At 49.2% G+C, this 15,426-nt stretch overlaps 1 protein-coding gene across 2 annotated transcripts in view; it reads left to right on the top strand.

The window, feature by feature from the left end:
* Window positions 1–15,093, top strand: part of PLXNB1 (plexin B1) — a 138,800-nt gene extending 123,707 nt beyond the window's left edge. For both annotated transcript variants that reach the window (XM_028719730.2, XM_077920185.1), the window contains exons 29-39: window positions 925–1,071; window positions 2,575–2,752; window positions 3,379–3,482; window positions 3,899–3,983; window positions 5,865–6,031; window positions 7,847–8,007; window positions 8,508–8,655; window positions 9,507–9,571; window positions 9,671–9,746; window positions 12,488–12,562; window positions 13,622–15,093. In XM_028719730.2, the coding sequence (XP_028575563.2) occupies window positions 925–1,071; window positions 2,575–2,752; window positions 3,379–3,482; window positions 3,899–3,983; window positions 5,865–6,031; window positions 7,847–8,007; window positions 8,508–8,655; window positions 9,507–9,571; window positions 9,671–9,746; window positions 12,488–12,562; window positions 13,622–13,726 (1,311 nt within the window). In that variant the 3' untranslated portion in view covers window positions 13,727–15,093. The remainder of the gene's footprint in view (window positions 1–924; window positions 1,072–2,574; window positions 2,753–3,378; window positions 3,483–3,898; window positions 3,984–5,864; window positions 6,032–7,846; window positions 8,008–8,507; window positions 8,656–9,506; window positions 9,572–9,670; window positions 9,747–12,487; window positions 12,563–13,621) is intronic.
* Window positions 15,094–15,426: the final 333 nt, after the last annotated feature.

Genomic DNA, 15,426 nt, shown 5'->3' with positions numbered 1-15,426 from the left:
GAACAGGAGTCAGAGGTGACCCTGGAACCCAACACATTAAAGCCCAGGCCATGAAAAGGTTGGCCATCTTGACACACCAGGAACATTTGTCCTTCAGAATAGTGAAATGTGGATCGACACAACCCCTCCTTTGAAGGCACTAGCATCTAGTCTGAAGCCAAGATGCTTTCAAGGCAGCTGCTGGCTAAATCGGCTTTTACTCAGACCTGCGAGCCCACCACATTTGTATAACGCCCTATACCTGCAGGTCTCGGGGCAGTGATGGCATAAAATCACAATATAGTGGTACCTCGGGTTAAGAACTTAATTCGTTTCGGAGGTCTGTTCTTAACCTGAAACTGTTCTTAACCTGAGGTACCACTTTAGCTAATGGGGCCTCCTGCTGCTGCCACGCCACTGCCGCTCGATTTCTGTTCTCGTCCTGAAGCAAAGTTCTTAACCCGAGGTAATATTTCTGGGTTAGTGGAGTCTGTAACCTGAAGCGTCTGTAACCCGAGACACCACTGTATAAAAAACCCAAAATACATAATAAACAAGAACAAAAACCACCTCCCCAACACATTTTGAAAGGACATTGGATGTCAAATCAGCCAAAGGCCTGGCTATTTTTAACGTTTTGAAGAGGAACCGTGGCTCAGTGGTAACACTAATCAACTTTTTCAGACCCAAACGTGCATTTTGGGATTAATTCCTTAATTTTTTCCACCCTGTATTTCAGCAGTGTAATGCTGCTGGTGTGACCCACTTTAGGTGAAGCTGGGCCCCACTGGTTGGTCTCAGCCCACCAGTTGACCCACTCAGCCTGGCTTGGTTAGATGTTCCCACCTGACCTGCTTCTGCAGTGAGATGGCCCAGAATGGCAGGTAGAAGCTCCCAGAGCTGCTGTGTTGTGTCTGACGAGGCCTTTCTCCATTTCTCCGCTAGGACTCTGTTGGAGAGCCTCTCTATATGCTCTTCCGGGGCATAAAGCACCAGGTGGATAAAGGGCCAGTGGACTGGGTGACGGGAAAGGCGAAGTACACCCTGAATGACAACCGCCTTCTCAGAGAAGACCTGGAATACCGCACACTGGTGAGAGCAACCAAAGTCCTGCTGGGGAGTGTTGTAAACAAAAATTGCCCTTTTCCCTTATGGGGTATCCAAGAGCCCATATAGAGTCCTTACATAGGTTCCCTATTGGTAGGAGAGAATAACAGAGGCCAACCAGAGAATATTGAGAAGCAAAGCAGCTTAGTAAGCTTGATCTTTATTGATCTGTTGCAACAGGGTGCTCCCCTCACCGACAGGAGAGAGGAGGAACCCAGAAAAATGGCATGCAAGGCCTTATGAAGACTTTTGAAATTCCCAGCCTGTAGATCAAGACCATCCCCAGAAGCATCATACATACATCACAGAAGGGGTGTAACCTAAGACCACCCCTCAGATACATCACACCTACATCACAGAAAAGGCGGTCTAAAACAGAAATTTGAATATTGTTTTCTCCTGTTGTTGTTTATCTCCTGTCTGGCAGGTTACTTGATTGGATTGCCTGGGGAGCCTGGCCATTCTTTTGTAGTGATAAATACTTAGTTCCTAGACCAGGTCACAGGCTCACACCCTATTCAAACACAGACATACCCTTAAGACAGGATTTGTGAAGGAAAAGACAATGGGGAGGCTTTTCCGCTTTGACCTTGCAGAGAAAACATTTGCTCAGTTTAGGAATCAAAATGGCTTCAGGTCGGTCTTCCTGTGCTGATCTATATACATGCAGTTATGAACATTACCATATATCTAAGATCATAAAATTCCTATCACAGGAGAGAGGCCCACCTAGAAACAGTCTCTCATTCAGCTAAACACTGGCTTCTCTGGCCACCCAAATGCATACCTCATCTTCTCACCCTCTGTCCTTTTCCTTCACAGAGCTAACAGTTCCAGCAGTTCCCTGGGAAGAGGGATGGACTGTTAAATCAATCAGAAAATTGTAGCTCTGGGAGTAGAATAGGGGGGTCTCCTTGTTAGTTTCTGTTTGCCACTGAGCAGCTGCTTAGAGTCACAAGACTCTGTTTACATTCCAGAGACCTTCCAGACTGTTGGAAGTCTCACGGGAGAAGGGAGACGGATGTGACGTACTGGTTTCTCTGCTCCTTTGTTTCAGTTGCTTTCTGCTTTCATAGAGAGAGGGTGTATATTTCTTTGCTGTCTGCGTAGCTTAGTAATAAAGCATAGCATGTAGCTATAAATCTCACTTCTGCTGCTTTGGAAACTCTGCTGAATGGGGGAACGTGCCTGAGGCCTAATCAAAGGCTCAGGTCGTTAATTATCCGTCGGGAGGGCGATTCCGAAGGACTCGGCCGGAAGATGAGCTTTATCAGCTTGGCGGAGTGGAGATTCCGACACTCCTAACAACTCTCAGCACCCTTAACAAACTACAGCTCCCAGAATTCTTTGTGGTGTCTTCCTTTGCACCACAGCAGCACCGCCACTCATCTTTATAGTACTTAGTCAGCATTTGGGAACTCGAGAAACAGGTGGGCGAGTGGAGTGCCGCTGAGTCAGCTCATCTTTGCCCGCCTTGTTTTTTTGCAGACCTTGACAGCCGTGGCGCAAACTGGAAGCACGGTGGGAGGACCAGAGGGCTCCCAGGGGGTGTTGGTGAAGGGGCTGGATTGCGACACCATCACCCAAGTGAAGGAGAAGATTCTCGACCAGGTCTACAAAGGGACACCTTACTGCCACCGGCCAGACCCAGACACGCTTGACTTGGGTGAGTAGAATCCCAGGCAGTGGAGGAAAGAGCGATTATGGTGGGACGGTACCCCAAAGTACCAAGGAGATGGACTATCTGGCTGCAGGACCAGGGATGGAGGGAACCTGTGGCTACCCAACTGATGCTGCACTTCAGTTCCCATCATCCCTGACCATTGGCTGTGCCGACTGAGGCTGATGGGAGTTGGAGTCCAGCAATCTAGAGGGCCACAGGTTTTCTGTCCCTGCTGTGGGGAACATAATACATAGAGGAAGTGTCTCCCGCCCCCGTGCTCATTATGGGTTTGTAGCTGCCGCAGTGAAGTCTGGTCCATTAGGGCAAAGGAAGCACTGCCAGACCAATTTTAGTCTCCCTTCTTCCAGCTTCCACCTGCCTGCATTCTTACTAGGGTGGTTCTGCTTGCCAACTTCCTCCTCTTTAGTCTCAGTGTTGTTCTTGTAAAACTAAGCAGGGAAGAGAAGGTTGGGGACAAAACTGGATCGGGCTGCACCTACTGTTGATCTTCCTTCCTTCCTCTCTCCCCATCTGGGCACAAGCCATCTCTAAGCTGCTTGCCTCTGCTCTGTGCTGTTTTCCAACCTGGTTATTTATTTTTGTTCCCCCCTCATTTCCGATGGTGCTAGAGTGGAGATCAGGTCTGGCTGGGCACCTCATCCTCTCCGATGAGGACGTGACTTCTGTTGTCCAGGGCAACTGGAAGCGTCTCAACACACTGCAACACTACAAGGTGAGGGAGAATTATTGTTGGCCTTTGGCTTTCTTCTACAGTGGGTGGTTTGGCTCAGTGCATGGGTTGCCTTGAGCTGTTTTTTCCCCTAAGGACCTTTTTTGGAACGCCCTGGTTCTCCAGATTCGGCCTGTTCTTGACCTCTGGGATCTGGTGAAAGAAAGGTCCTACTCTGCGGCAGGGGGTTGGGCTTCCTGGCCTTTTGGTCCTTTCCCACTTAAGATTCTGGGTTGTGCATCCTGCCATTGCTTTTGCTCCCCTATCCCACCCTGACTTTACACAAATCCAAGATTGTGATGAGCCGCTGCAGGATCCTCCAGTAGGGGCTGCATGATGACATGATGACATTTTTATTCTATAGAGAGAAAAGAGGAATGCGCGGTGCTTTCTAACTCAGTTTCCCCCTTCATTCACAGGTGCCCGATGGAGCCACTGTTGCTCTTGTTCCTCGTATGACCAAGCATCTTCCCAGGGAGAATCAGGATTATATCCCTGGAGAGAGTAAGTCGCTCTAACTCTTGTTTAAATGTTGGAGGAAAATCTGGAGAAATAATCAGTGCTGACTTGGGTGGGCAGAAGGTAAATCTCTGAATGCTTGCCGGTAGATCAGAAAATATTCTGACTGCCGGTTGTTTTAACAATAGCAACAACAGAAAGCCTCCACCTTCCCCCTGTAAAGTAGGCTGATGAAATGAAGAAAGCTTCTGGAGGAAACTAGGACAGGATTTTTGTAAGGCAGGACTGTGAGCTCAGCTCTGATAAGTGGAGCGGCCTCCCTCAGAAGGTGTTTACATATTATTTACAGTGGTACCTCAGGTTACATACGCTTCAGGTTACATACGCTTCAGGTTACAGACTCCGCTAACCCAGAAATAGTGCTTCAGGTTAAGAACTTTGCTTCAGGATGAGAACAGAAATCGTGCTCCGGCGGAGCAGCAGCAGCAGGAGGCCCCATTAGCTAAAGTGGTGCTTCAGGTTAAGAACAGTTTCAGGTTAAGAACGGACCTCCAGAACGAATTAAGTACTTAACCCAAGGTACCACTGTATACACAAAGTAGCACACGTCATTTTGGATAGAACTTCCCATCACTTCGCCTGACCAGATGAGGGCATAGGCAGGAAATACCCAAATCAGGCATAGGCAAACTCTGGCCCTCCAGATGTTTGGGACTGCAATCCCCATCATCCCTAGCGAACAGGACCAGTGGTCAGGGATGATGGGAATTTTAGTCCCAAACATCTGGAGGACCGGAGTTTGCCTATGCCTGCCCCAAATCTTACAGGCAGCTCCTCTTTCTGGGCTCAGAGCCCAGCACCCCAAGCCCACAGATAAGGACAACATCAAAGAAAGCCAATTGGCTTAATATCAAAGCAAGGGAATATAAACATATATGAGCTCACTGCTGCAATAACTGCCCATTAATTGTGGGGTTATCTTGACTACCAAGATGGCGTTTGCAGAGCTTCCTGAACAGTTCACCTTTGGTTCAACACAATTCTGTAAGCTTGGAAGTCTGCATGCCCCTGGATCAGAGAGGCGAAAGAAGAAAAGGTCTGTCATTCGCTTGCAAGGATCTACAGTATGTGGTGTGGTAGTCAGCGCATTGAGCACACCTGCATTCAAATCCCTGTTTGACCATGAAGCTTTTGGGAGTGGCCACTGAGACCACATGACACCAGTCTTGAAAGAACTACATTGGCTCCCAGTACATTTCCAAGCACAATTCAAAGTGTTGGTGCTGATCTTCAAAGCCCTAAACGGCCTTGGCCCAGTATACCTGAAGGAGCGTCTCCACCCCCATCATTCAGCCCGGACCCTGAGGTCCACCTCCGATGGCCTTCTGGTGGTTCCCTCACTGCGAGAAGCAAGGTTACAGGGAACCAGGCAGAGGGCCTTCTCGGTAGTGGCGCCTGCCCTGTGGAACGTTCCTCCTATCAGATGTCAAAGAGATAAACAAACAACTATCTGACTTTTAGAAGACATCTGAAGGCAGCCCTGTTTAGGGAAGTTTTTAATGTCTGATGTTTTAATGTATTTTTAATCTTTTGTTGGAAGCCACCCAGAGTGCCTGGGGAGACCCAGCCAGATGGGTGGGGTATAAATTATTATTTTTATTATTAGGGTCAGTTTTTGTCTCTGTCTGTCTGTCTGTCTGTCTGTCTCTCTCTCTCTCTCTCTCTCTCTCTCTCACACACACACACACACACACACAGATCTACGTCACAGGACTGTTGTGAGAATGAATGGCAGGCAGGCAGGAGCCATCTATGCCATCTTGGTCCCTTTGGAGAAAAGACAGAATAAAACTATTTTAAAAGACAGGCAATACCCAGTTCCAAATTCTAAACATTTGTTGGTGTTTACCGCTTTGTACATTATAGAGACCCCGATGCTGGAGGATGCTGATGAGGGTGGGATGAAGCTCTGGCACCTGGTGAAGCCGACAGAGGAGCCCGAGCTGCCTAAACATCGGCGAGGGAGCGTCCGGGAGAGAGAGAGGGCCAAGGCTATTCCTGAGATCTATCTCACCCGCCTCCTCTCCATGAAGGTAAGAAGGAGCTCCCTGCTCGTCTCCTCCCATTCCTGGTATCCTTTCAGGCTGCAACCCTAGGCACACTTTCCTGGGTATAAGCCCCAGTGAAAAAGCAGAGGAACTTTACCTCTGAGTAAGCATGCACAGAATTGCAGCGCTAGGCCTGTGCACTGCGACTTGGCATCATTGACACTGTTGCATCCTAGGACCTTGTCCCACGATGCTCTTGCTGAACCTTCATGGGAGAAAGGTAGCACAGTGGTACCTCAGGTTACATACGCTTCAGGTTACATACGCTTCAGGTTACAGACTCCGCTAACCCAGAAATATTACCTCAGGTTAAGAACTTTGCTTCAGGATGAGAACAGAAATTGTGCTCCGGCGGTGCGGCAGCAGCAGGAGGCCCCATTAGCTAAAGTGGTGCTTCAGGTTAAGAACAGTTTCAGGTTTAGAATGGACCTCTGGAACGCATTAAGTACTTAACCCGAGGTACCACTGTAATCTGGAAATGAAAAGCACTGCTTTCCATACACATCTTACATGGCTGCATCTGTCAGTTCTGATGCATTTCACAATTTAGCATTTGTTTTTCCATGATCCGTTGATAATTTATGTATTATATATATTATTTATCAATAATTGCTATTGTTTATTAATAATTGCTACTATCATTGCTTATGGCATGTACGGTGGTGCCCCGCAAGACAAATGCCTCGCAAGACGGAAAACCCGCTAGACGAAAGGGTTTTCCGTTTTTGAGTTGCTTCGCAAGACGATTTTCCCTATGGGCTTCCTTCGCAAGACGAAAACGTCTTGCTAGTGTTGTGATTTTTTCCCCGCTTCCCCCCCCCTTTTTCTAAGCCACTAAGCCGCTAATAGCCTTTTAGCAGCTAAGCCGCTAAGCCTTTAATAGCCGCTAAACCGCTAATAGCGCTAAGCCGCTAAGCCGCTAATAGGGTTGCTTCGCAAGACGAAAAAACCGCTAGACAAAGAGACTCTTTTCGTCTTGCGAGGCACCACTGTACATAAAAGCTCTGTCGCTCATAAGCAAAGACTTGGAGGAGGGGTACATTTTCCACTGAGGGTGCAAGAGGTAAAGGTTGAAAGACCCTTAACATCCACTCCAGTGGTCTTCAGTTTCTGATTACAGTGGTACCTTGGTTCTCAAACACCTTGGTACTCAAACAACTTGGAACCCAAACACTGCAACCCCAGAAGTAAGGGTTCCGGTTTGCGAACTTTTTTCGGAAGCCGAATATGCTCCGTTTTGAGTGTTACACTTCCAATTTGAGTGCCACACTTCCGTTTTGAGTGTCACGCTGAGGTGTGTCTGTTTTTGCTACTTATTTTGTGTTTTTGTTTTTGCGGCTCTTTTTGTGTTGTTTTTGTGACTGTGTGGAACCCAGTTCAGCTACTGATGGATTGATTGTGTGACTGCAGTACATTGTTTATTGCTTTCATTTGATGGATCGATGGTCTCATTAGATAGTAAAATTCAAGTTAAATTGCTGTTTTAGGGGTTGTTTTTAAAAGTCTGGAACGGATTAATCCATTTTGCATTACTTTCTATGGGAAAGCATGCCTTGGTTTTGGAACACTTTGGTTTTGGAACGGACTTCTGGAACGGATTAAGTTTGAGAACCAAGGTACCACTGTACAGTCTCAGCAACCTTTTATTTAAAGAAAAGTAGACCAAAGTACTCCACCCGAAACAACGATGGAAATCCATGTAGCTTGGCAGTTCTTCCTCGCTGGCTCCGTGCTGGAAAAACAGCACTGTAGAAGTTTCTTGATGGCTTGTCTCTTTCTACCTGGGTTGTTTGCCTTCAGGGGACGATGCAAAAGTTTGTAGACGACCTGTTCCAGGTGATCCTCAGTACCTCCCGCCCCGTCCCGCTGGCTGTGAAGTACTTCTTTGACCTGTTGGATGATCAAGCGCTGAGCCATGGGATCACGGACCCAGAGACCATCCACATCTGGAAAACAAACAGGTGTGCAGCCCAGGAGTGGAATATCCCACTGGGATATTGTCATGCTCTCCACTTCTCTTGACGGAGAATACTCTAGCACAGGGGTCAGCAAACTTTTTCAGCAGGGGGCCGGTCCATTGTCCCTCAGACTTTGGGGGGGGCGACTATATTTGTGGGGGAAATGAACGAATTCCTATGCCCCACAAATAACCCAGAGATGCATTTTAAATAAGAGGACACATTCAACTCATGTAAAAACACGCTGATTCCCGGACCATCCGTGGGCCAGATTTAGAAGGCAATTGGGCCGGATCCGGCCCCTGGGCCTTAGTTTCCCTACCCATGCTCTAGCAGAACTTTGACAGCACCCATCTCTGCTGCCCCTAATGGGTTGTGGGGTTGTCGCTATGTGCCAGGATTGCAATTGGGTTGTGGGTTTGGGCCCCTGTTCACTGGGCTACCAAGCCCATAGGATTCCCATTGCATGCCAGTGTGTTGACCGTTTCCTCTTCTCTCTGCAGCCTTCCCCTGAGGTTCTGGATCAACATAATCAAGAACCCCCAGTTCGTATTTGATGTGCAGACGTCGGACAATGTGGACGCTGTGCTCCTGGTCATCGCTCAGACCTTCATGGACTCCTGCACTCTCGCTGACCACAAGCTGGGTCGGGTGAGTTTGGAGAAGGCCTGGGCGGGTGCCTTGAGTTTATGCGTTGACATCAGTTGGGGGAAAATATGGTAGCCGTATGCTCTCCACGCCATCTTTTCCTGACGCAAGTCAAGTGGGGCTGTTCCCTTTTGCTGCAGAGGATCCAGGCATTCCTCTCCTGTGGGCATGTTGCCTTTCTCCTGAGCGCAACCCACAGTGCTTTCTCGCTCGGAAAATGAGCTTCTCTCCAGCACTGACGCAACCTGATGGAGAATCGTGGGGAAAGGGGCCAAAGGGACCCATCTCCCTTGCAAATGCAGGAATCATGCAGTTGCACGACTCTTGGCTAGTACCTGCCATGCGAAGGATGCCAAGGGACACAACTCCAGCCCATTTTTGTTGCTGCTGCTGCAATGTCTCCGTTGTCATTCATTGTAATGTGCATGCAGAGCTCCTGCCCGCAATTACTGTTTTAAAAAATGGGTGACGATAGAATGCGAGGCTTCCTCTCTGCAGCCAGAGTGGCTGCCCAAACCAATTTTTTTGCTTTCCAACCTCCATTCATCAGGGCAGTTGTCAGTCACTGTGTGCACCTTAGGGTGCTCAGAACAGGCCTTCCAAACCTGGTGCACTCCAGAACTTCTGGTCTATGATTTCCGTCATTCCTGATCATTTGGCCATGCTGGCAGAGATGGAAGGGAGTTCGGAGTGCTAACAACATCCTAAACTTAACCCAGCTCTTTCAAAATTTCCTCTTTCAAACTTTCCTTTTCCTATTCATCAGTGCCACCATTTGGATAACCATTATCGTGACACCTAAAAATTTTCTGGGTGTTGTTCCTAATGTCTTGCTCCCTTTGTGGCATTTCCAGGATTCTCCGATTAACAAGCTTCTCTACGCCCGTGACATTCCACGTTACAAGCAGATGGTGGAAAGGTAAGGAGGAGGGCCAGGGAGCTGGCTGGATGTGCCTAGAAGGAAAAGGAAGGAAACAGGGTAAATAAATGAAGGGTTATCGTTCTGTGTCTCCTGCAGGTACTATGCAGATATCCGCCAAACCATCTCTGCAAGTGACCAGGAAATGAATTCCGCCCTGGCTGAACTCTCACGAGTAAGTAGGCTGCGAGCTACATCGCAGTCTTTTTTCCTTTCTCTGCTTTCCTCCTGCTGAGCCAAGACCTCTGTTGTTGTTGTTTAGTCGTGTCCGACTCTTCGTGTCCCCATGAACCAGAGCATGCCAGGCACTCCTGTCTTCCACTGCCTCCTGCAGTTTGGTCAAACTCATGCTGGTAGCTTCGAGAACACTGTCCCACCATCTTGTCCTCTGTCGTCCCCTTCTCCTTGTGCCCTCCATCTTTCCCAACATCAGGGTCTTTTGCAGGGAGTCTTCTCTTCTCATGAGGTGGCCAAAGTATTGGAGCCTCAGCTTCACGATCTGTCCTTCCAGTGAGCACTCAGGGCTGATTTCCTTCAGAATGGATTGGTTTGATCTTCTTGCAGTCCATGGGACTCTCAAGAGTCTCCCCCAGCACCAGAATTCAAAAGCATCAATTCTTCGGCGATCAGCCTTCTTTATGGTCCAGCTCTCACTTCCATACATCACTACTGGGAAAACTGTAGGAGCCTTCTTTTGGAACAGAAGAAGAGTTATGCTGGATCAAGGCAATCATAGAATTGTGGAGTTGGAAGGGACCACAAAGGCCGTGTAGTCCAGCCCCCCTGCAATGCAGGAAACTTGTGCCCAATGTGGGGCTCGAACCCGCGACTAAGAGTCTCATGCTTTTCCTACCAGCTGAGCTATCCCAGGGGAAAGAATGCTGGCCCATCTGATACAGCATCCTATTCTCACAGAGGTCACCCAGATCCTGTAGGATCTGAGCACAAGAGGCCTCTCCCTTCCTGCAGTTTCCAGCAACTAGTATTCAGAAGCATTGCTGCCTCTGGGCATAGCCCAGGCTTCCTCAGCCTCGGCCCTCCAGATGTTTTTGGCCTACAACTTCCATGATCCCTAGCTAGCAGGACCAGTGGTCAGGGATGATGGGAATTGTAGTCTCAAAACATCTGGAGGGCTGAGGTTGAGGAAGCCTGGCTTGTGGCTGGTAGCCCAAAATAACCTTCTCTTCCATGAATTTGTCCGCTCCTCTAGAGTTACCAGGTCAGGTTGCATAATGGGCACAGAAGCAGCATTGGCATTGGCGTTGCTCTCTGCCACCCTTGTCTTCCATTGCAGAGATGCATACTTGACATAATTCTACTTGTACGCCACCTTTCCGTAGTTGAAACCATGCTCAAGGTGGCTGGCAATGCTAAAAACAACAACACGTAATTACAACATAACAAAAGCAGTCATAAACAATAAGTGAAGCATCAAAAAATACGCCTAAGATCCAAAATAAAGATGCAAAAAAAGTAACATTGATAACAGGAAACTCTCTCCCACCCCCCACCCCCCACCCCAAACAATACCCCGGACCAAGAGTCTGTTCAGCAGCCTCTGCTTTTGTAGCTGGAGTCAGTCAGGGCCCCGCCCTCCCAGGCCAGGTGGGAAAGGGAGCAGGTCTCACAGACAAGATGGAGCCGAGGTAACATCATGACCTTCCATCCCAACTTCCTTGCACCTGGGGCTTCCAAATCCCCTGAAGCAACTCTGTTAGAGCAGAGGTTATTGCAAGGAAAATAAGTCTTAGCTTGTAGACTGTGGCTGTGTGCCTTAATGACAGAGCACAAGTTTAATAATAATAATAATAATAATAATAATTTTTATTTATACCCCACCCTCCCCAGCCAAGACCGGGCTCAGGGCGGCTAACACCAAAGATAAAAAGGTAAAGGTAAAGGTACCCCTGCCCGTACAGGCCAGTCTTGACAGACTCTGGGGTTGTGCGCCCATCTCACTCAAGAGGCCGGGGGCCAGCGCTGTCCGCAGACACTTCCGGGTCACGTGTCCAGCGTGACAAAGCTGCATCTGGCGGGCCAGCGCCACACACGGAAACGCCGTTTACCTTCCCGCTAGAAAGCGGTCCCTATTTATCTACTTGCACCCGGGAGTGCTTTCGAACTGCTAGGTTGGCAGGCGCTGGGACCGAGCAGCAGGAGCGCACCCCGCCACGGGGATTCGAACCGCCGACCTTTCAATCGGCAAGCCCTAGGCGCTGAGGCTTTTACCCACAGCGCCACCCGCGTCCCCTAACACCAAATATAAATACATTAAAAACAAAACACACACACATACACAAATAACCAAACAAACAAACAGTTGATTAGGATATAAGTTAGAATACAGCTTAAAATGCAGCCTCGTTTTAGTGGTAGCCTATAGATCAAAGCCATAAGGGGAGAAAACGTCAAATACTCACCGGGGCCAACTATCCATGCTGGTCCTACATTGGCGAGCAAAAAGAGCCGAGGGAAAATTTATATACAAAATCCTATATAAGGGGTTCCATCAAAAAATAAACAAATGGGGGGGGGGGTTAGATTGAGTCCAGCCCAAAGGGCAGGCGGAAGTTTGGATGCAGAAGGTTCCCAGGTTCAGACCCTGGCATCTTCCAGTTAAAAATATCAAGATAACAGGTGATGATGGGAAGGACCTCTGCGCGAGGCCTTGGAGAACCATTTTCCATCAGAGCAGACAGAACTGGGCCAGGTGGACAAGGCGTCCGTCCCAGTCCTATTTAAGGCATGTTCCATAGATCCATTGAGAGTTTCCCGCCATGAAGTGACTTCACCTTATTATTGCCAGCCCTGTATGCAACTTGGACCACCACAAAACTATTGAAAGTGACTCAGTAGGGGAGGGGGACAGTATCTTACTCTCTTGGTGACTATTAACCTGTCATTTCTCGGTTACAGAACTACTCAGGTGACCTCAATTCCTTGGTGGCGCTGCATGAGCTCTACAAGTACATCAACAAGTACTATGACCAGGTAAATGTGGCTCATATTTTAATGTGGTCCCAAAAACTTCCTTGTAGGGGAAAGGAACGTTTTTTCAGGCTGGGGGGGGGGGGCACATGTCCCTGGTGGGTGGGACCAGAGGCAAAAGTGGGTGCAAATTTCATCTTTGTACCACATTTAGCCCACAGAGGTTAATGGTTCATAAGACTCCGTTTCTCGGTTGGTTTTGCTGCTGCCGTTACTACTAACTCAGTGGCACAACGAACGTGCAACGGGGAAAATTGCAGACTGGGTGTAAAAGAGCCCACTGCCCCCACAGAAACTCTGTGGCTCCCTTGGAACTCAAAACTGCTCCCTCCACCAAAGGATTTGTTTTGGTGCTTGTCCCTTGGCCGCTGAGAGAAGGTGGAAGTGGGGAGATAATTCAGAGCAGGAGGGCGAATGAATCATGCTGACCACAGACCCCAAAGAGGAAAGCATTCCTTAATCGGGGTGCCTCTACCAAAAAGGCCCTGCTCCTCCTGGATGCCAACAAGGAAGGCACCCAGAGCAGGGGCCCTCCTAAAGATGATGATGATGATCATCATCATCATCATCCAGTGCTACCTCGGGTTACATACGCTTCAGGTTACATACGCTTTAGGTTACAGACTCCGCTAACCCAGAAATAGTACCTCAGGTAAAGAACTTTGCTTCAGGATGAGAACAGAAATCGCGCGGCGCAGCAGCTGGAGGCCCCATTAGCTAAAGTGGTGCTTCAGATTAAGAACAGTTTCAGGTTAAGAACGGACCTCCGGAACGAATTAAGTACGTAACCAGAGGTACTACTGTATATTATTTATACCCCGCCCATCTGGCTGGGTTTCCCCAGCCATTCTGGGCGGCTTCCAGCAGAATATTAAAATACAACGTAGGTTCGCATTGTATCTTATTGATGGAGATTCTGGCCTCTAGCAATCCATGCACCGAGCCTCAGAGGCCTCTCTAGGATGCAGAGCATCCGCTGCCCCAACACCAAACAAAACCAAAAATCTGGCTCTAGAAGGCGATCACTACCAGATAACAACCCCAGGTCTCCTCTCCCCACAGATCATCACCGCCTTGGAGGAAGACCCGACGGCGCAGAAGATGCAGCTGGGCTACCGCCTGCAGCAGATTGCCGCCGCCGTAGAGAACAAAGTCACGGACTTGTGATGTGCACAAGGGGACAGTCAGCCAGGCGGGGGGAGAGGGCAGAGGGCACCTGCTGCAGCCGGGACCAGGCACGCCACACCGACGACGTGGAAGGAGGGAGGAGCAGCAGCAGACCAGGAAATGCCAAGCGCCCTGGAGGGCCGAGGGTGCCAGAGAACTTTATTCTTCTTTTTTCCTTTTTTTTTTTGCAACAATAATGATGATGATGATGGACTTTAGGGGAGTGTCTCCCTCCTCAGAAGCTGCGGGCTCCTCCCGTTCAGCTTGAGCCAGGAGGCCGGGAGTCACGAATGTGCCAAGAGGGTTAGAGACTAGTGTAGCCACGCAGGCGGCGATTTGTTTTGCCTCGACGCCTGAAGCCAAGGCTTGGGCAGCAGCCTCCAGGCTCCCTTTCGCCCTGAGAAGAGAAAGCATCCAACTGCCTAAGCAATCAGAGAAGGAGGGGAGCATCTCATCAGCAGTGCCCTTCCCTGGCGCATCAAAACAGACTGGGGCCAAGCGAAAGGGAAGAGGCTGAGGATGGAGGACAGAGGAGCCACCGCCAGGCTGGGAAAGGCCTGCCGCTAGCTGGGACCCCGCCGAGATTCCTGAAACAGCACAGAGGAGCCTGCGCCTTCCTTGCTCACCCACACCTGGTTCGGAGGTCCTTGCCCCCCGCAATCCCAGCATGCCTTTCTGCAGCTGCTGCTCCAAGCACAGAGCCCGTCCCCAGAAAGCACAAAGGAGATCTTGCTCCCCTCCGACTGCCTCGCCCCCTCCTGTTTGCTGCTGTTTGGGGGAAAACAGACCTCTGAATCGCACTGTGGAGAGGGGAAGCCTTTCCTCCCCTCTCCCGCTCCTCTTTTGAGTTAGCACTTCTCCTCAAGCAAACACCCTCTTTCCTCGTGTTCCTGTCTCTCACGCTGTGGCTTTGCTCTGTCCAACGCCGCCCCGCTTCCCCACGGGGGTCTTTCCTGGGTCTGCCAGAGGCAACTCAGAATTTTTGCAGAACCAATTGGCCGTGCCTCTGGCTTCCTCCAAAGCCCATTGTGGCGGCTTTTGCTGTTTCTCTGCCTGCAGTTCGGTTGCCAATATTTCACCGGCTACTCATTCTGTGTCTTTGAGAGCTGCTTGGTCTACAACAGAAATGGCTACCCTTTCGCCCCCTCCAAAAGTTGCTAGACGACAACTCCTGTCATTGTCCTTGACCACTGGCTCAGGCTGATGGGAGTTGGGTCACTTCCAGACGTTCTGTTTATTTACTTTGGGATTTGTTTGCACAAAAATTGTGGGGAAGCTAGACAGCCTCAGCTGTTTATTTAGCATTCTGGTTTTTATTTTATTTTGCAATATTATACCACACTTCCCAGTGTGTTTTCCTGTCACTTCCCCTATTATAAAAAAATAAGATTTGGAGGTGGGAATGAGGTTCTCCAGCAAGAGCTCCAAATCAGATTTATTTACCCAACATGAATTTGTCCATATGTCATTGACTCTCACCCAGAGGTGTTAGTGGTCTGGGATGGTGTGTTACAAAGGCCTGTTACGATTTCTGCAGCAGGGTCTCTGCCTCCAGGGTCCTGAAGCCACAGGAAAGTCTTTTAGCTACTGTGCTGTTTGGAGCAAATCAGAGGGAAAGGAAGTGAGTCAGCCATGGATGATTGGCTCCCAGGGTCGTTCTACAGAAGGCACACAGGAAGTGCTCAGATGAGTTGTTCTGT

This window comes from Podarcis muralis, chromosome 2, assembly GCF_964188315.1.
Source record: "Podarcis muralis chromosome 2, rPodMur119.hap1.1, whole genome shotgun sequence".
NCBI lineage: Eukaryota > Metazoa > Chordata > Lepidosauria > Squamata > Lacertidae > Podarcis > Podarcis muralis.
This window is presented reverse-complemented; position numbering and strand designations above follow the sequence as displayed.